The sequence below is a fragment of the Carex rostrata genome, chromosome 4 (assembly GCF_964058835.1).
Source record: "Carex rostrata chromosome 4, lpCarRost1.2, whole genome shotgun sequence".
NCBI classification, from domain to species: Eukaryota; Viridiplantae; Streptophyta; class Magnoliopsida; order Poales; family Cyperaceae; genus Carex; species Carex rostrata.
This window is the reverse complement of record NC_135921.1, coordinates 13,635,248-13,655,737: the sequence shown is the minus strand read 5'-3', so window position 1 is coordinate 13,655,737 and position 20,490 is coordinate 13,635,248. Positions and strand designations below refer to the sequence as shown.

The 20,490-nt window shown below is 38.2% G+C and overlaps 1 protein-coding gene across 1 annotated transcript; it reads left to right on the top strand.

Annotated features, from left to right (window-relative positions):
- Positions 1–7,158: 7,158 nt before the first annotated feature.
- LOC144553520 (wall-associated receptor kinase 17-like) lies at positions 7,159–11,285 on the top strand. Its single transcript, XM_078301713.1, has 3 exons — positions 7,159–8,138; positions 8,233–8,400; positions 9,803–11,285. Exons 1-3 carry the CDS (start codon positions 7,211–7,213, stop codon positions 10,981–10,983), a joined length of 2,277 nt encoding a protein of 758 aa, XP_078157839.1. The 5' UTR covers positions 7,159–7,210; the 3' UTR covers positions 10,984–11,285.
- Positions 11,286–20,490: the final 9,205 nt, after the last annotated feature.

Genomic DNA, 20,490 nt, shown 5'->3' with positions numbered 1-20,490 from the left:
TTTTTGATATTTTATTTTCAGGAATTAAACTATGTATTTGTTTGTCATGTTGAATATCATTGATTGCATCATTGAATTGTGTAAAGCATTTGCATAGCCCAATCAAATTAAACTCGAATTGATGTGACTTGAGTGATTTGCATGCTGGTATGGTTGTAGGTTGTGTCGATCTATTATGATCTGATTTGATTGAAAGTCACCACGATTTGATTTGATTTGATATGTATGTGAATGGATTTACGAAGTTAAGCACTTGGATCCAATGAATTTGCCAAGTCGGGCTGTATGCTGATTTGGATTCCCAGGATCCTAATGGCCTTAGGTGAACGGCCCTCGATATTTCCAGTACCGGTTGGGACGAGGGAGGGTGATTATGTGATGATATGAGATATGTTATGATATGTGATTTGAGGTCGTGGGTGACTTGTGTAACGTCTGTGGCTCGGTGGCATTCTCCTACGTGTTAATGCATTTGGAAATGTCAATTGAATATTACGACTATTGGAATGATTCCAAAGAGGATTTTCTTTATATGATTCAAACCAGACCTTAATAAACTGTTAAGCCAAGCGATTGCAGATGAGTGTCAGATAAAGGGTCCAGCGGTTGGCCATCTGTAGGTGTCAGTAACCCTACAGATGTGGGTTTGATAATGGTTCAGCTCGAAAGAACATCTGTAGTTGCTACAAGCCCTAATGAGTCGAGTTAAGCCAAAATATATGTTGTGTTTGAAATTCATCTTGGAAATTCCGTAAACTGTGTTGCAGGTTGATTAAATTGTTGTCGAGCATTGGCATTCTGTTATTTGTATCTGTTTGAACTGTTATTGTTTGGGTTTCATTTTTGAATATAGAGTTTGATTGCAAGTCCAATAATCTAAACTGTGGCAAATTTCGCATTGAGAATTTATTCTCACCCCCTCTCCCGATTATTTTCAGGTTTATTACACGGATGCAGCAAATGAGGATATTGGTAATGCATATAAAAGATCCACTGCCTTGCGTGTATATGTGACACCTGGTAAATACACGCGGCAGGCTGTCAGACCCCGGGGATTTGGGGTGTGACAGTATTCAGGATGTAATTAGGCAAGAGATCAAGCAATCTCTTATTAAGGAAAACAGCCAACGGCTAATAGCTATGTTGCATGGATACGGGTACGGGTATCGTGTCGGATACGACACGGGTACGGCGACACGGCAATTCTCAAAAATAGAGGATATGACACGGCTATTATATATTTATTATTTTAATTATTTTATATATTGTATTTAGATAATTAATAACTTAACTTAATAATGTATTAAATATTATAATTGCTTCATTATGACACAAGTGAAATTTGGTACAGTGGTAAAAAGTTTTGAGGTAAAGTGGGATTTGTATCGGAGCACGCGAGTTCGATTCACGCTGGGGTAAAAAAATTTCGCGTGGCTCACAGGCGCGGCTCACGGGCGGGGTGCACGGTGGACCAGGGTCGTGTCTAGGGCGTGTCAGGGCCGTATCCAGGCGAGTCAACAAGTATTGGAGACCGTATCTGCAGAGTAAAGACACGCCAGCTCACCTGACACGCCAGCTGGCGTGTTTGACACGTATCGTACGCGTGTCGGAGGCGTGTCGGTGTCGGATACGTGTCGGACACGGGTACGATGGCTTCCTAGGAGTGTCAGGGTAACATAGGCTAATAGAATAGAATAGGCTATAAGTATACATGTATAGAGAACTTGTAAATCAGAATTCTTAATACAAAATTCATACTGTTCATCATTTTTCATCTCCCTCAAATTTTATCATGGTATCAGAGCAGGATTAATCCTGCACCAACATCAAAATTCCGCAAATTCAGTTCTTACCAGTATCTCCAAAATCAACCATGTCTCAACAATCAGATAGCACAAAACTCACAACAATAATACTCAATGGCAGCAACTACATCCCTTGGTCTAGATCTATTACAATTGGTCTCGGTGGCAAAGGAAAATTAAACTTTCTCACTGGAACCAAAGAAAAACCCAAAGCAGCAAAAATCAACGAGGCAACTGCTGAAGAAACAGCAAAAATAGAAGAATGGGAGACCACAGATCAGATGATCATGTCATGGTTACTGAGCACCATAGACCAAAAATTTCGAATGTTCTCATATATTCCGACACATCGAAAGAAATTTGGGACAAGGCAAAAAGAAGGTATGGTCAGCAAAGAAACTTTGCACATATATTTAGCCTCAAACAAGAACTTGCCCAAATCAAACAAAATGGCCAAAGCAACAATGAATTAGTAACCGAAATTATGTCCAAATGGGAAGAACTCAATGTGTACCTTCCACCAACAACAAACCCAAATGAAACCCAAAAAAGATCCGAACAGGACCTCATTTTTACTTACATGGGGGCACTCGACACAACCTATGAAGCAATCCGATCTCAGATTCTGGCCTCAGCCGAAATGCCTAACTTTGATGATGTGGTGGCGAGAATCCAACAAGAAGAGTCTCGGCGGGCACTTATGAACCCCCAACCATCAACCAACACCGACAATCGCGCCTTCCGAGCACAGTCATCTAACCCTAACCCGACGGCCAGGACAAAGGGGACCGCAGCAGCTGACTGGTGCGACCACTGCAAGCGCGCAGGGCACAACCGAGAAGGCTGTTGGGTGCTTCATCCACATCTCCGGCCGTCTCGGAACAAGGGAGAAAGGGGTGACGCTAGAAAAGGCGGAACCGAGCAGAGGTTTGGAGGAGTTAGCTAAGGGTCGGGGTCGGATCCAAGAGGAGTAGGCCAAGGGTTGGGGTCGGATCCAACAAAACAAGCAAGGGCACAATTAAACTAGGCCGAACTGGCTTCAGACCCTTCTGGATCCTCCGTGGCATCAACAACACAGCTAAATCAACTTCTGACTCAGTTAAACAGTCTGTTACAACAACAGACAGCAGGTTTTGTACTTTATAATTCAAATTTATCTTCCTTTAAAAATAATAGCAGTAGTCCAAAACTTGCAAATTTGGGGCATAACACTAGTAAATGGGTTATTGACTCCGGTGCTACCGATCATATGACATGGGATCAAAATAAATTGCAAAATATTGTACCAACCATAGAATCACAACATGTACTTGTTGCAAATGGAAATAAAGTCAAAATTGAAGGTTTGGGTACCACGAAATTTTTCTCAAAAGATGTAAAAAAATATTTTGTACCTACCGGATTTTAATTCAAATCTTTTATCAATTAGCAAAATAACACGATTTGAATTGCAAAGTAATATTCTCACCACACGAAGTGATATTTCAGGACCAAGAATTAGGGAAGAAGATTGGTGAAGGTTTTTTAAAAAAATGGGCTTTATTATCTTGAATAACCCATAAATAAATGTCATGTGTCATTAAGTCCAATAGACCGTGACAAATTACTGCATTGGAGATTTGGTCATCCATCTGATCAAGTTTTAAATAAACTGTTTTGTTATAATCTAAACTCTAGTCATTGTGATGTGTGTAAGCTTGCAAAACAAACCAGATTACCTTTTCCCTTATCTACTAGTATATCAGAAGCAAAATTTGATTTAATTCATTCGGATGTGTGGGGTCCAGCTCCGGTTGATTCTTATAACCATTTTAAATATTTTGTTACATTTATCGATGATTTCTCTCGTACTACTTGGGTTTATCTTTTAAAAGGAAAAAAATGAAGTTTTTTCATGTTTCAAAGTTTTTTTTAATTTTATTGAAAATCAATATAATGCGAAAATTAAGATTTTTAGATCAGATAATGGGACAGAATATGTAAACAAAAACTTTCTAGAGTTCTTTAAGTCAAAAGGAATCTTGCATCAAACCACATGCATTAATACACCTGAACAAAATGGTATTTCAGAAAGAAAAAATCGTCATCTTCTTGAAGTCACTAGATCACTTCTTTTTCAAAATAATGTTCCAAAAACATATTGGTCAGATGCAGTGTTAATAGCAACCTATCTTATAAACAGGTTACCAAGTGCAAGGTTAAAAAACATGAGTCCTCTAGAAATTCTCAAAGGTAGAAAAGTTGATCTTGATTATATTCGAGTTTTTGGATGCACCTGTTTCGTACAAATTAAAAGACATGACAAGTTAGACAAAAATTCTGTTAAAACTATATTTTTAGGATATTCTTCTGAAAAAAGGGATATAAGTGCTATGATTCTAAAAAAATTAAAGTTTATTTTTCAAGAGATGTGTCATTTTTTGATAATAAACCCTATTATCAGACAAATGAGCAAATAAATCCACCAAGTCAACCAATTGTGTTGCCTCCAAATAATTTTATATTTCCTGAAGAAATAAATCAAGAACAGGTTGAAGGAGATCACACTGGTGAAACAAGTCCAATCCCTTCAGGGGGAGAAAATGAAGAAACTGAGTCAAGTGAAGAAACAACTCAAGAAGAGATTGAAATTGACTCAAGCGAAGAAGCAACTCAAGAAGAAACTACTTTGAGAAGACCATTAAGACAAACCCGGCCCCCCATCAAACTAAGGGATTATGTATCCCATCAGGTGATGTATCCAATTCAAGATTATATTTCTTATAAAAAGGTTTCACCATAATACCGGGCCTATTTAGGGAACATAATACATCAAACCGAACCTACTACTTTTGATGAAGCAAAACAAAACCCAGTTTGGCATAAAGCTATGAAAGAAGAAATTCAAGCTTTAGAAAAAAATGATACTTTGGACATTGTCTGCCTACCAAAAGGAAAAAAACCCGTAGGGTGTAAATGGATATACAAGATTAAGTACAACAGTGATGGTACGGTTGAAAGGTATAAAGCTAGATTAGTGGCCAAAGGATTCACCCACACCTATGGTATTGACTACCAAGAAACCTTCGCAGCAGTATCTAAAATGAGCACGGTTAGGGTCGGTAGCCACCAACTTAGAATGGAATTTGTTCCAAATGGATGTAAAAAATGCATTTCTTCAAGGAGTTATGGACGAAGAAGTCTATATGACTCTCCCTCCAGGTCATAATACTACATTGGACTCACCACACGTATGTAAGTTAAAGAAGTCAATTTATGGTATAAAACAATCTCCAAGAGCATGGTATGCCAAACTAAGCTCTTCTCTGTTAAAAAATAATTTTATTAAAAGCACAGGTGATTCTTCTATGTTTATTAAACATAGACAAAATTCTACAACCATTATTCTTGTTTATGTAGATGACATTATCATTACAGGAAATAATAATGAAGAAATTAAAAATGTCAAACAACACTTGAAAAATGAATTTGATATTAAAGATCTTGGAAAACTCTCATATTTTCTTGGAATAGAAATAGCTTACTCTAGCAAAGGCTTATTTCTATCTCAAAGAAAATATGTACTTGACCTGTTAAAAGAAACTGGTAAACTAGGAGCTAAGCCAGCCAGTACTCCAATGGAAACAAACACTAAACTGGGGTTAGAAGATGGTGAATTACTATCTTACGGTTACCAGACCTGATATTTCATTTGCAGTTAGTATGGTATGCCAATTTATGCATGCTCCGCGTACCAGTCACTTGAGTGCAATTGATAGAATACTTAGATACCTCAAATGCACTCCAGGTCAAGGGATTTGGATGAGGAAAAATGGTTCTAATGATGTGGTTGGTTTTTCTGATACAGATTGGGCCGGGAGCTGTGATAGAAAATCAACCACTGGCTTTTTTACCTTTGTAGGTGGCAACTTAGTAACTTGGAAAAACAAGAAGCAAAATGTTGTCGCTTGTTCAAGTGCAGAAGCAGAATATTGAGCCATGGCATCCACAGCGAGTGAGCTTATCTGGATTAAACAACTACTCGATGATATGAAGATAGAGCACGCAAAAACCATGCAAATGTACTGTGATAATCAAGCCGCACGACATATTGCATCCAATCCGGTCTTCCATGAAAGGACAAAACATATAGAGGTGGACTGCCACTTTGTTAGAGAAAAAGTGCAGTATGGAGAAATAGAAACTCCATTTGTCAGAAGCAAAGAGCAACTGGCATATATTTTCACAAAGGCACTCGACAAGACTAGTCATCTAAACATACTCAACAAGTTGGGTTCAATCAATTTATTCGAACTCCACTTGAGGGGGAGTGTTGAGAAATAATATAACCTCAGAAGATTCATCATTGGCTATAAATAGGCAACATATAGGCTAGCATGCAAAATACAGCTGTATAGCTATAATTGGTACCTAGCCTGTATTCAGGATGTAATTAGGCAAGAGATCAAGCAATCTCTTATTAAGGAAAACAGCCAACGGTTAATAGACTAGAATAGGCTATAAGTATACATGTATAGAGAACTTGTAAATCAGAATTCTTAATACAAAATTCATATTGTTCATCATTTTTCATCTCCCTCAAATTTTATCAAGAACATTGTGATATATTAATTACACATAATAAGAACAAGATATATATATATAGAGAGAGAGACACACACACACAAACACCTCTTATATTTCAAAACGCAAATGCATATATCATCTATGTTGCAGTACATATATTATTGTCTGGTGAAACAGAAAAGGAAGAGAACAACTGTAACTGCAAGGAGGAAACTATATTGCTGTTTCACTGATGGTTTCTTCAAATATAACAGAGAGCAATTATAATCAATGGATGTTAAAGTAGATTCATTTTAAATATTTTAAATTATCTTTTAAATCTAATTGAATATATTTAAGAATTAAGCTAATTACTAATCACTGTGTTAAGTTTAAGTATGTACTTGCTCCATTCAAATTTTATTGCTAACAACAAATGATGGAATTTTTCTTCAGTAGTGAAGATATTTGTTGGTGATGAGGATAATTAAATTGAGCAATTATATTCATTTTCCCTCAATAAATTAAAGCTAGTCCATTCCGTGTGGAAAAGTAGTGAATGAGACTAAAGACCTTTGACTTGCGAGTGAATTGTTAACTGCCAACTCATTTCAGTCTTATCCTACTCCTGCCATTCATCTTCAGTTATCTCCTCCATGAGAAAAAAAAAACAAAAATCAGGCACGCATAGTCTTTGCTAGCTCTTTATCACCAGTATGTGGTCTTGCTTGCTAGTCAACTAGTCAAACAATGGTAAAGTAATGTACATAAATGTTCCGAGGATGTGCTCTTGCTATGTCCATTGAGTTATTGCATCGGATTTTTAGGCAATAACAACTACTTTCCTCCTGAAATCAGCCATGCACTTAAAGATCCACCTCGTTCTACTACTATTGTTCATACTAACATCCATGTCACTTTCTTCATCCTCATACATCAATTATACTGCACTTGATAGTAATCAATATCTCTTTGAATTTGATTATGAGGGTGAAAAACTAACATGTGGCTCCGTTCCGTACCCGTTTGGCAATGCTGGCAATGCCTTACCAGGCTTTGAAATATACTGTCCCAAGAAGCAGTCCGGGATTCGTCCCACCTTGTACTCCATATCCAACTACCTCTATACCATTCAAGAAATATCATTACAAGGCTACATAAAGATCTTTGCGGGACCGATTCACAAAAGGTGTTTTGATGGTGATAATGAAATATGGACAGACTCTGAAGGATCCGGACGGTTCAACTTAGATGGAACTCCTTTTGCATTATCTTACCAGTACAATATGCTGACAGTTGTTGGCTGCAACAATTTAGTCTTGATAAGTAGAAAAGGCAAAAATCTGACAGGGACAAGTGGCTGTGTCACGTTTTGTGACCCTCAGGGTACTTCCTTAAGTGGGTCTTGCTCTGGCCTAGGTTGTTGCCAAGCTACTCTTCCAGGCAATCTAAAAAACTTCGATCTTCATTTTACGCAAGTCAACATATCAAATTCAAGTGCGGCTTCTATCAACTGCAGTGCCGCATTTTTCTCTCCAAGAGATGATTTCCAATCAGATAAGGGCAGGTTTCTCTTTCAAGACCGTGATTCAGACTTCTACGACAATAACCTCATACGATTGGATTGGGCAATCGGAAACAAGTCATGTAATGCTTCTAGGAAAGACATTGGTTCCTTCGCATGCAAGAGTAATAGTTACTGCTACAACTCACCCTCGATGGCTGGGTATTTGTGCAACTGTAGTCAAGGATACGAAGGAAATCCCTATGCAAAAGATGGTTGCACTGGTATAATAAATAATTTCCCAGCCTTAGCAAATTACAATTGCTTGAAATTGCATATAATTATTCCTGACAAAATGGTTTTTGCTTTGCTTTTCAGACATCGATGAATGCCTTGAATCAGATGGTCCATGTATAGGCAATTGTATCAATTTACCGGGAAACTACACATGTTCTTGCCCAAAAGGCATGACTGGTGATGGTGAAAAGGGGGGAAGTGGATGCAAGAGGCGGGGGTTCCCGCTTGATGTTGCTTATGTTGCTTTAGGTAATTTTTTTTATTTTTAAATCCTGATATTCCTTTATGAGCAATAATTAGAATGTCTTCAATTGCAAAATGTTTCCAGTACTATAGTAATCTCATGGATCAGGGGAAAAGGAAATACAACAACTAGAACCATGGTTTTGAAACTCGGAATCGGATATTTGACTGTGGAATCGAAATCAGATGAATCGGTCAAAATTGAAAGAATTGGATTGGAAATTCATTATTTTTTTTCCAGAAGCTTGTTTTGTAGCCAAAATATAGGAGCAAAATTGGTACAAAAAAATTGTAAGAAAACTATGCAGACAAAAGATTATTCTCAAATAATCCACTAATTATATAATATAATATAAGCATTACAAATACATTTTATGCAAGCTAACTATAATTTATGTATAGATTAGCAGTATAAATTTAGTAGGATTATCTACAAGGTATGTGTTAAGTATTTTTTTCTAGTTCAAATTTTGTTTGCATAATTTGATTTTTTTTTATTTTTTGTGATTTGAAATCACATATTAACAACTGCCACGAAAAACACATAAAATAATCAAATGACTCGGGCTTGACTCGGACTGACTCGGCTTGACTGGGACTAAGCTTGCAAATTGGATTACTCAGCTGAGTCAAACACCGTTCAACTGAGTTTTGATGAAAAAAATCGCATGAGCACGAAACTCGGATCGGACCCGACCGATACCAAGTTAACTCGGCCGAGTTTCCAAACCATGACTAGAACAGAAATTTTTTAACTTTGGTACCTCCGGGGCAATCTCTCAGTCTCCCGGAACTCCCCTGCTCAAAATCATTAACTTCCTTTTTCTTTTTTCCAACTTTTATTAGTCTTACCATCACAATTTACCAGTGATACCAAGAGGAGGATTAATAATTTATTATTAGTGTTCCCTGAAATACTAACAAGTTCAGATGCTTGTTTATGATTAAACCATGTAAGGAATGATTTTCATAAAAGTAAGTATTTTATACAGTCGGGTAAGTTGTACAGAAACCCAGATAAATTGTCAAAAGTTTCAGCTACCACATTAGAATTAGTACGTTGTTACTGAAAATAACTCAAAAGGGATTCATTAAGTTCAACCCACCCACATGATTGTCTCTATGGCTAAATCTAGCATAGCATACTTTCAATCATAGTGAAGAGTTATCAAAATTAAAACCATGGAGCATAGCATACGTCTGGTAATGGTAGGCTTTTAATAACATTTTCAAGAAGACTATTCTCTAACTGAACAAAATATCCATACAAAGCTTGCTCTGGTCATTGTCAATTTCTAGAAAAGTGTTACAAGAGGAACATTCTACACAGTGCCTCATCTAAAAGAAGAAGTTGAAGTTAATGCAAGTCAACAAATGATAATTAACTGTTTTTTTTGTTGCAATGCAGGTGCAGGCCTGGGGCTTCTGTTTATTCTGGTCATGTCAAGTTTTTTCTCTTATTGGGGTTTGCAGAAAAGAAAGATAGTTAAGATGAGATCTCAGTTCTTCAAACAGAATGGAGGGTTTTTGTTGCAACAAAGGATAGCTTCACAAGGTATCGACTCCGAAACAAAACTTTTCACCGAGGAAGAACTTGAGAAGGCTACTGAAAACTACAACGAAAACAATATTCTTGGTCAAGGAGGATATGGTACCGTATACAAGGGAACTTTATCGAACCTAAAAGTGGTTGCAATTAAGAAATCTAAAATAGAAGATGAGAATCAAATTGAGCAATTCATTAACGAGATCATAATTCTTTCACAGATTAACCATAGAAATGTTGTGAAGCTACTAGGGTGTTGTTTAGAGACTCAAGTTCCCTTACTAGTATATGAGTTCATACACAACGGAACACTCTTACATCTTATTCATAGCCAAAATTCAGGATACCATTTAGCATGGAATTGCTGCTTGAGAATATCAGCTGAAGCTGCTGGGGCTCTTGCTTATTTGCATTCAGCAGCATCGTTTCCAATAATTCATAGAGACATCAAGTCCTCCAACATACTCCTCGATAAGCATTTCACAGCAAAAGTATCAGACTTTGGAGCATCAAGGTCTGTTCCCTTTGATAAAACCCATGTCACTACTCTCGTTCAAGGAACTATTGGTTATTTGGATCCAGAATATTTTCTAACAAGCCAACTAACAGAAAAAAGTGATGTGTATAGTTTTGGTGTTGTCCTTGTTGAGCTGATAACAGGAGAAAAACCCATCTCTTTTGCTCGGCCAGAGGAATTTCACAATTTAGCAATGTACTTCACAGTTGCATTTGATGAGGGCCGCTTGCTTCAAGTAATAGATCCAGCAATTGCGAGTGAGGCTGGAGAAGAAGAACTCTACACCATAGCACGTCTTACAAGGCAATGTTTGAACACGAAAGGAGAAGAACGGCCGGCAATGAAAGAAGTTGCTTTAGAATTAGAGGCACTAAGGAGGATGCGAAACCAACAGAGTCAAAGAAGGAATGAAGAAATTCAGCAGTTGCTTGTTGTAGGGAACCGATCAAGTTCAGAAATTGTAGAATGCACAAAACAATATAGCCTTGAAGATCACATGTTGTCATCGATGGACCTGCCGAGATAATACGTGTTGAAATAGATCTAACACGGTCCGTATGCCTCTATACACAGACCATGTACTTGCACCATCAGACCAAAGATGGAAGGCGGCAGCTAGCTCTCATAATTAATTTCCTTGATTCTCTAGTTAATTTATTTCCTTATTTTAAAAGATTGTTTCTCTTTCTCTACTCTCTCCCTGTATATTATTCTCCCCCCCTGTAATTATTCATTGAAAATAAAATAAATAAAAAAAGTGTGTGTGGGTGTGGAGGACATAGGTACCAAATTGGTACTGAACCTCGTTAAATATTGTGTCTGACTCAATACACACAGACCGTATACCCTTGCATACGGACCGTGCACTTTACTCATACTCAAATTCTTACAGCTTTGTTGAAATTGTACCATCCACTAGTTATATTCATTATATATCTTGCAAGTTTCAAATTGGTTGTAATTAAGTTTTCATTAAAATCCTTTGTTTTAACAATTACACGGCCATGCCGTGACAATAATAGCAGCAGATAAATATGAGCTACTGTAATATTATGTGGATGAGAGTAAGAGAAAATTCATCAGAATCAGATGCATGATTATGAGAACATAAGCATGAATTGCAAAATTATTAGCAATTCAGGAGATACAGAAATGTTACCTTTTCTCTTAATAATTTAGTAACATTTCTTGCTCATTAATTTAATCTCATGTTCTGGAATTGAATGAAATCAGATACATAATTGTTTCTGCCTTGCTTTCTCAAGAACAATTGGATTTTTGTTTTAGTGTTTATTCTATTAATCTTTCCATTTTAATTTATCAGGATTTTCTAGAAAAAAAGTTTGTGTTATGTTAGATCGTTGCAGCATATACCGAATTTTTTATTAATATCCAAAAATTATATTAAATTTTAAAAAATATCCGAATGGTCACTTTTTTTCGAAAAATACCCATTCCGGAATTTTTTTTTCCGGAATTAGCCTCTAAAACCGGAAAAAAAAATTCCGGAACTAGCCTCTATTTCCGGAAAAAAAATTTCCGGACTCTGAAACCGAAATTTTTTTTCCGGAAATAGAGGCTAGTTCTGGAAATACCATACCCTACATAAGCCCCCCCCCCCCCCCCCCCCCCCCCGTCCCCATCCCCTCCTCTTCAAATTTAAGGTAATTTTTAATTTATGTTATTTATTTTATTTAAATAGTGTATAATAATTTAGAAAATATCGTAATGGTCCCAAATAATTTAGAAAAATACCAAAAATAATCCCGAATAATTTAGAAAAATACCAAAATTAGTCCCGAATAATTTAGAAAAATACCAAAAATAGTCCCGAATAATTTAGAAAAATACCAAAAATAGTCCCGAATAATTTAGAAAATACCAAAATAGTGTAGAATAATTTAGAAAATACCGAAATAGTGTAGAATAATTTAGAAAGTACCAAAATAGTGTAAAATAATTTAGAAAATACTAAAATAGTGTAGAATAATTTAGAAAATACCAAATGGTGTAGAATAATTTAGAAAATACCGAAATGGTCTATAATTGTTTAGAAATTACCGAAATGGTGTAGAATAATTTAAAAAATACCAAAATAGTCTAGAATAATTTAGAAAATACCCAAATAGTCTAGAATAATTTAGAAAATACCAAATAGTGTAGAAAATTACCTTAGTAATATAGAAAATTGTTCGATTAATTTAGAATTTTTTTAGGAATCTCTTTTCTTTTCGGGTCCCTTTCGGAGCTCTGATTGTTTGATCGATCGGATCTGTGATTCAGGTTTTTATATTTGTATTTTTTTAATTTTAATTTAAAATATAATTAATTAGTTCATTTTAATGGTTTAGAATATTGTCTGATTAATTTAGAAAATACCAAAATGATGTACAATAATTTAGAAAATACCAAAATGGTGTAGAATAATTTAGGAAATTCCTAAATGGTGTAGAATAATTTAGAAAATACTGAAATGGTCTAGAATAATTTGGAAAAATTTAAGGTGATTTACAATATTGTTCGAATTTTGTAGTATGGCAGACCAAGTACTTAAGCATAGATTTAGCCCCTTGTTGTGGATAGTTCACGGTAATCACAGGATATCTTAGGCGTCTAAGGAGGTGAACATTTACTTATTTCATTTTTCATAACTCTGTAAGTAATCAAATAATATTGTAATTAATTTTTTTTCTTATTTTAGAGTAAAGAGATTTTAACCGTGAGACATTATCGGCACAAATGCGAGTATAATGAGAGGTACGCACCGTTTTTAATTCGAATGAGCTTATATCAGCTCGCGACATTGCCCAATATCACCCTCGATGCGGCTCTCATTCATGGACTTGTCGAGCGGTGGCGTCCGGAGACGTACACTTTTCATCTTCCATTCGGAGAGATGACAGGTATTAATTAATTTAAATATATTTTTTTTTATTCCTTACTGACAAGGCAAATATATTACAGTTACTCTGGAGGATGTGAGTTGTCTCTGGGGTTTGCCTATTACGGGGGAGCCGGTAACGGGAATTACAAACTCGGCGAGTTTTCAAGGCCGACTGTATGAGTTGCTGGGCGTGAAAGATAATGAAGTGAAGGGGTTCATGAAGAAGAGGGGAAATGATACGTACGGCATGCTTATCGCCAAAAAAGCGGTCCGTGAGCGCTTCAAAAAATTACCAACAGATGCGAACGACGAACAATTGAAGTGGTTAGTATTTTTTTTATTTACAACCCTATTCGTATTTGATATTTTCAATAATGTACTCACATTTTAAAATTGACGGTTAGGTATGTCCGTGGATTTCTCCTCGACATGCTAGGGAATACCATGTTTGCTGACAGTAGCGGGGACGGAATACCGCTGTGGTATCTCAGCATGGTTGAAAACGTGGACGAGCCGAGAAGTTACAATTGGGGCGGAGCTGTTCACAGCGTGGCCAGTAGGATTCACAGCGTGTTATATTTTGTTATTTTGATTTTCTCGTAGGACTTCTCGTATATTTTTTATTTCTAGATTTGTGTTATATTTTGTTATTTTGATTATCTCGTAGGACTTCTCGTAAATTTTTGATTTCTAGATTTGTGTTATATTTTGTTATTTTTGATTTATCTTGTCATGTGTGTTGCATCGAAACCGTTTCCTATAACTTAACAAAAACATGCATTACAGCTTACATGGTACAAAAATATTCAACACACACAAATAAAATAGTTACCAACACATACAAATAAAATAGTTCTCAACACATACATAACAAAATAGTTCGCAACACATACAGAATAAAATAGTTCTCAACACATACATAACAAAATAGTTCGCAACACATACAGAATAAAATAGTTCGCAACACATACATAACAAAATAGTTCGCAACACATACAAATGACGTACTTAATAACGTACTTAATAACAATGCTAAACTTAATTTAACAACATACTTAATAACAATGCTAGCCAGACTTTTTTATCTCTCCCAGAGGACGTGCTAGCCAGGCTTTTTTATCTACGAAATCATCATCAGATATTTCAACTCGAAAATATTCTTTTATCTGCACACATCTCGGACAGTCCTTTTTATGTCTTCAGTGAATTGGCATTTGTTTTTATTTTCCTCGGTCTTTTCTCGATTGTTACTGTCCATCTTGATCGTCTACAATTTCAAAATCAGCAACATTAAAAAATTACATAATAAAATAGTTCTCAACACATACAAATAGAAAAAACACACACAAGTTAATTTCTATGACGCAGACTGAAATGTTGTCTGAGGGTGCGCCAAACTGTTGTACTTGTTCTTGCTGGTTGCTCTGCCGCTGCTTGCGCCTGTCTTGCCTCATCTACATGTAGTGTGGAGCATTTATTAAATTGTGAATTTAGTTAAAATAAGTACTTGTAATTCATTCATCAGTTATACCTGTTGTATTCCGATCAATTGTCTCACGATGAGGTTGGTGTCCGAGTCTCCGACCACGCATTCTGTCCATTTCCATCGGTATGCGGTCGTGTCATCTCCTTCCTTTTTTGATCAGTCTCGGCTCAGGTTTAATTTTTGGGCCGCTATCTACAGGCCATTCACATTGGTTGCCTTTCAGTTCCCAATGTCCACTCCATGTCTGTGCCACTACTAACATGCGGTATAAGGGGTTGATGTATAAATTTTCATTATATCTCATCTCGCGGACAACCGCCATGAAATGAGAACATGGTATGCCGGTCAGTTGAGGCTTCTGACATTCACATTCTACCTTGTTGTTGTCGGTAACAACAACCCGATACCTGAAATCCCTACGAGTATACTTAAGTCTCGGATAATTACGTCTTGCCGGAATTTTTTCACCCTTAACTAGGACCTCAAAAAACCCATAGCTGCTGTTCGCTTACAAAGGTATGCTACAAAGTCTCAGGTACAACAAGTTGTACCAGTTTAAACCTTGAATCTACTCTCGTCTAAGGTTGCAAGTGCACAACCCTATCCGTATAGCATAATAAGGTATCGATCCTCAGGGACGGTTTAATTCGATTCTAAATTTCTACAAATCCGAGTTAAGTACTAGAAGTGTGAAAGGTTTGGTTTGAATTCGTTTTAATTTCTCAATTCAATAACAAAAGATTGCAAAAGAAAGTAAATGTTTGTTTCAGTCAAGTTTAAAAGGATGTTTCCAGGGTTTCAGATTTCATCCTCAGCTTTGCCTCTCTGGACCTTCACTCGACTCGCATCATCTCTGATGCGACCCTAGTGATGCGACCCGCATGGTCTCCCATGCGACTCGCATGGCCATAGAGTGAATGCAGCATTTCACCTGTTTCTGAGTTATTCGATTGTGCAAGGTTCTACTGACCCTACCCACGATTCCTGAGCCTCAACTCTCGTTTATTAGCACCAGTAACCTAGTAGGGAATTGCAATTTCACCTTCTTAGATCTACAACTTTCAACTCTCGTTTATTTGTATTCAATCTAAGTCAATTGATCGGTTTGCTAAAGGTATCCACTATCTCTCAATAAATGGAAATCTCACCTTTCGGTTCAATTGATCTATCTTTTCAGATTTCTAATCTACCTCAAGTGCTTGATTAAATTGCAAGAAAGATCTAGATCAAGATATTAGAAGAGATGAAAGATTCATTCAACAATAGTCAACAAAATGCAATCACACAATCTCAATCAAGCTTTAAAAGAAAGATACACAATCAATTGATCACAAGAACAACTCAAATTCAAGTGAAATACACACAATCAAAGCTTTAGACTACATCAACCCTAGAAACAAAGAAGGATCTACTCAAACAACATCATAAAAGAAGAGAGAAGAGATAGGATCATGATAGAACCAATTGAAGCAATCTTGCAAGGATCATCCCTCCTTTCTCTCTTTCTTGATCAACACTCCAATTCTTGAGGCTTTGAATCTTCAAATTTCGGAACTCCCTCTCTGGTGATCGAGGCGGGCTATTTATAGACTTTTCAAAACATTTGCTTCAATTCTGGGCCCTTATTGGGCCTTTGCTGTCTGCTCTGGAAGCTCGCGATGCGACCAGCGTCAGGTCCGATGAGGGTCGCATCGACTCTGATGCTACCCGCATCGACTCTGATGCTACCCGCATCGACTCTGATGCTACCCGCATCGACTCTGATGCTACCCGCATCGACTCTGATGAGGGTCGCATCGACTCTGATGCTACCCGCATCGACTCTGATGAGGGTCGCGTCAGATGTGATGAGGGTCGCGTCAGATGTGATGAGGGTCGCATCAGATGTCTCAGAATTCAGTAACTTCCCTGATTTCGCCCGTTTTCTGCAAAATAAGAATGAAATCGCAGCAGTACCACATTCTATGGATATTCAATGTTAAATACGTGATTTGGTGGTTTAAAACGCAGATTTTGGTACAAGAATTGGTCGGAACAATAGATCAAATATGGAGATATCAAATTCCCCCAAGCTGAACTCTTGCTTGTCCTCAAGCAAAGATCTGTTCTTTGTTACCGGGTTGGACTCTAAATGCAAGTTAAATTCCTAAATGTGAAAATTTACATGAGTTGCTTAAATCAAGAACCTCGAGAATCTTTATGGTATGATTTGGACTTTCCTTGATCAATTTTGATTCACCCCACAAATTGACTAATCAAACTTCAATTTCTAGAATGTTTTAATACTTGCAAAGCTGAATACTCGAATTGATCAATCTATCATTCTTTTACTAAAATCAAGCTCTCATTTGTGGAGATTTTCCCTTTTTCTCCCCCAAGCTTGGAACAAGCTTAGGTTAGCAAGTCGCGGACTTCGTGTGTTGATATATGCAAGAGTTATTTTTCTTTTCTAAATTTGGGAGACGAGCTCAAAGGCGCCCAATAGGACTTATTGCCAGTACTCTTATTTTCTCCATCTTTTCTTTCTTTTTTTCTTTTTTTCTTTTTTATTTGGGAGACGAGCTCAAAGGCGCCCAATAGGACTTATTGCCAGTACTCTTATTTTCTCCATCTTTTTATTTTTTTATTCTTTTGCTTTTGCACATATACCATGAATACACACATCCATTGGTATTCATTCATACCAATGAATATCCAAATCTTTCTTTATTTAAAATCCCCATTTCCCTATTTAAAAGGCACAGTTCAGTTTCAAAAATTGATTTTCGATACAATTCAAGTTTTCATCCTTTCAAGTTCTCAAAACATCCCTTCCTAATCAGTTCTTTGATCAATTATGAGGTTAGTTCTAATTTTTCAAAGTCATCCAAATCACAACCAAAATTATTCAAACAAGTCCTTAACCCAAGCAATCACACAAATTTATCACCTAAAAATGCAAATTTTGGAAAAATAAACATGACCTAAATGCAGATACAGTTTTCTTCTATTCACCCCCCCCCAGCTTGAATGAAGCATTGTCCTCAATGCTTGAATTCACACAAGAAAAAGTAAATAGAAGAAAATATGGAAACTAACCAGACATGGAGTGGGGGGGTGAGGCGGGGGCGCCTCACTGATTGGTGAGAGGTGGGTCGGGTGGATCTGGGCGGAGCGCCCACTTCAGAGGTGTATGGACCGTGTGCTGTCTTGCTGGTAAAGTCCTGAGCCTGCATGTGGCTGGATGAGTGCCAATCACCTTCTCGATCAAGTCCTCAATCACAGTTTGCTGAGCTTTCAAATCCTCCAAGAATTTGAGGATGCGAGCTGGGTCGAGGCCTGCATTTAAAATCACATGACAAGATTTATTTGGGTCTGGGAACTCATGCCTGAGGTTAGATGGAAGAGGTTCGAGCTCAGGAGTCGGCGGCTCTGTGTGGGCCTTGATGCGGTCCGCGTCAGGTTCACTCGGGTCGCGTGAAGACCTCGCGTCAGCTTCATCAGATCCTCGTTCTCTGTTTTCCAGGCCTTCGAACTGTGGCACGCAACCCGCGTGGGATTCATCCGGCCCGCGTCCTAGTTCATCCAGATCGTCAAAATTTGCTTCTGCTGCACACATCTTCTCCTGCAAATTATCCAAATAATCAGAATAATTACTCATTATTCGCGTATCAGATCCATCTGGTCTGTATTGCCTACGAGATTGTTCTTTGGCCAACTGATCGACCACATCAAGCCAGCAGCATGTTTCTGTTTCGGAGGGGCACTTCATAGCTCGGTTGATCTTTGGCCAACTGATCGACCACATCAAGCCAGCAGCATGTTTCTGTTTCGGAGGGGCACTTCATAGCTCGGTTGAGATTAAACTCCACTTTCTCATCTCCAATCCGCAAAGTCAGAGTTCGGTTCTCCACATCAATGAGTGTTCGAGTCGTCTTTAAGAATGGCCGTCCCAGAATGATGAGAATTTATTTGTCCTCCTCCATCTCCATCACCACAAAATCATTAGGGACATAGAACTTTCCGACTAGAACGGGCACATCCTCCACTATGCCAAGTGGTACCCTGACAGAAGAATCAGCAAGTTGCAAAGTCATGCGCGTGGGCCTGAGCTCGCCTACTCCCATGCGCTCAAATATAGTGCATGGCATGAGACTCACGCTGGCCCCTAGGTCACACAGGGCTCGCTTGATGGTAGCTTTCCCAATTTTGCAAGGAATTGAGAATTTGCCAGGGTCCTCTAGTTTGGGCGGCAGCTTGCTACTAAAGATTGCACTACACTGCTCTGTGAGTTTCACCTTTTTGTGGTCCTCCAGGCTTTGCTTGTTGGAAAGGATGTCCTTGAGAAACTTGGCATAGGTGGGCATTTGGGTCAAAGCCTCGGTGAATGGAATCGTGATGTGCAATCCTTTAAGAACCTCGACAAAATTAGCGAATTGTGCATTCAATTTGCTCTCAGCTAATCTTTGAGGGAAGGGTACATGTGGTCTGTATGGAGGTGGTTTCTCAGTCTCCTTCTTTTCTGACTCTCAGACTCACCTGAAACGGGTCGCATGTCTGTGATGCGGGTCACATTCTCTGGTACGTCGGTCGCATCAGATGGAATCTGATCAGTTGGGTTGGGTAGTCCTTCATACTGGGTCCCACTTCGCAGTGTGATCGATTTGACCTCTCCTCTGGGGTTGGGTTCTGGTTGAGCAGGTAACTTTCCAGGTTGAGGTTGGCTTGAGATTACTATGTGACTCAATTGCTCCAGCAACTTGTTCTGAGCAGCTAGTTGAGTAGACATAGATTGCATTTGATCCCACATGATCTGGTTCATTTTTCCCTGCTCATGCATGAAGTCACTCGAATAAGGTGCCATATGTGGTTTGGAGGGACCGGATTGAGGTGCTTGGTTATCCTGATTGGGGAAGGAAGCATTCTGGTAGAAGTTCCTGTTGTTATTGCTGTTGCTTCCAGAATGGTTGTTCCAGTTGTTGTTGCCAGAGGGGTTGTTGAAAGGGGGTCTGGGAGCATTGTTGAGGGAGTTGGCTTGCTCGATCTCCTCATCAGCTTGCACCATTGGACATTTCTCATAAGTGTGCCTTTCATCACCACACATGACACATGCTTGCGGTTGCTGCTCGACTGCTTTCATACTTAGCTTGTCCATTGCCCTTTGCATAGCATCCAACTTGGCAGTTAGAGCCGTGATCTGATCAACTTCGTACTTGTCTCCTCCTCCAGGTCGGGTGTTGTCTCGGCCAGATCACTGTTGGTTCTGCGCCATGTTGTCAATCAAGTTCATGGCTTCTAGAGGTTCCCTTGACATCAGCGCTCCACCTGCAACTGCATCAACTGAAGTGCGAGTGCTCTCAGTTAGACCATCATAGAATGTTTGAATCAACAACCAATCAGGAATACCATCGTGGGGACAAGAGTACTGCAATTCCCTAAATCTTTCCCATGCCTCATTTAGGGGTTCGTCAGACCTTTGCCTAAAACTGGTCAGTTGGTTCCTTACCTTGGCAGTTCTTTTGTGGGGGAAAAACCTAGTGAGAAACAACTTAGACAACTCCCTCCAATTGGTAATGGAATCCCTTGGTAACGACCCTAACCACTTCTTGGCCTTGTCCCTAAGAGTAAATGGAAATAAAGCAAGTTTGGTGTAATCAGCTGTTGCCCCATTGGTCTTGATGGTT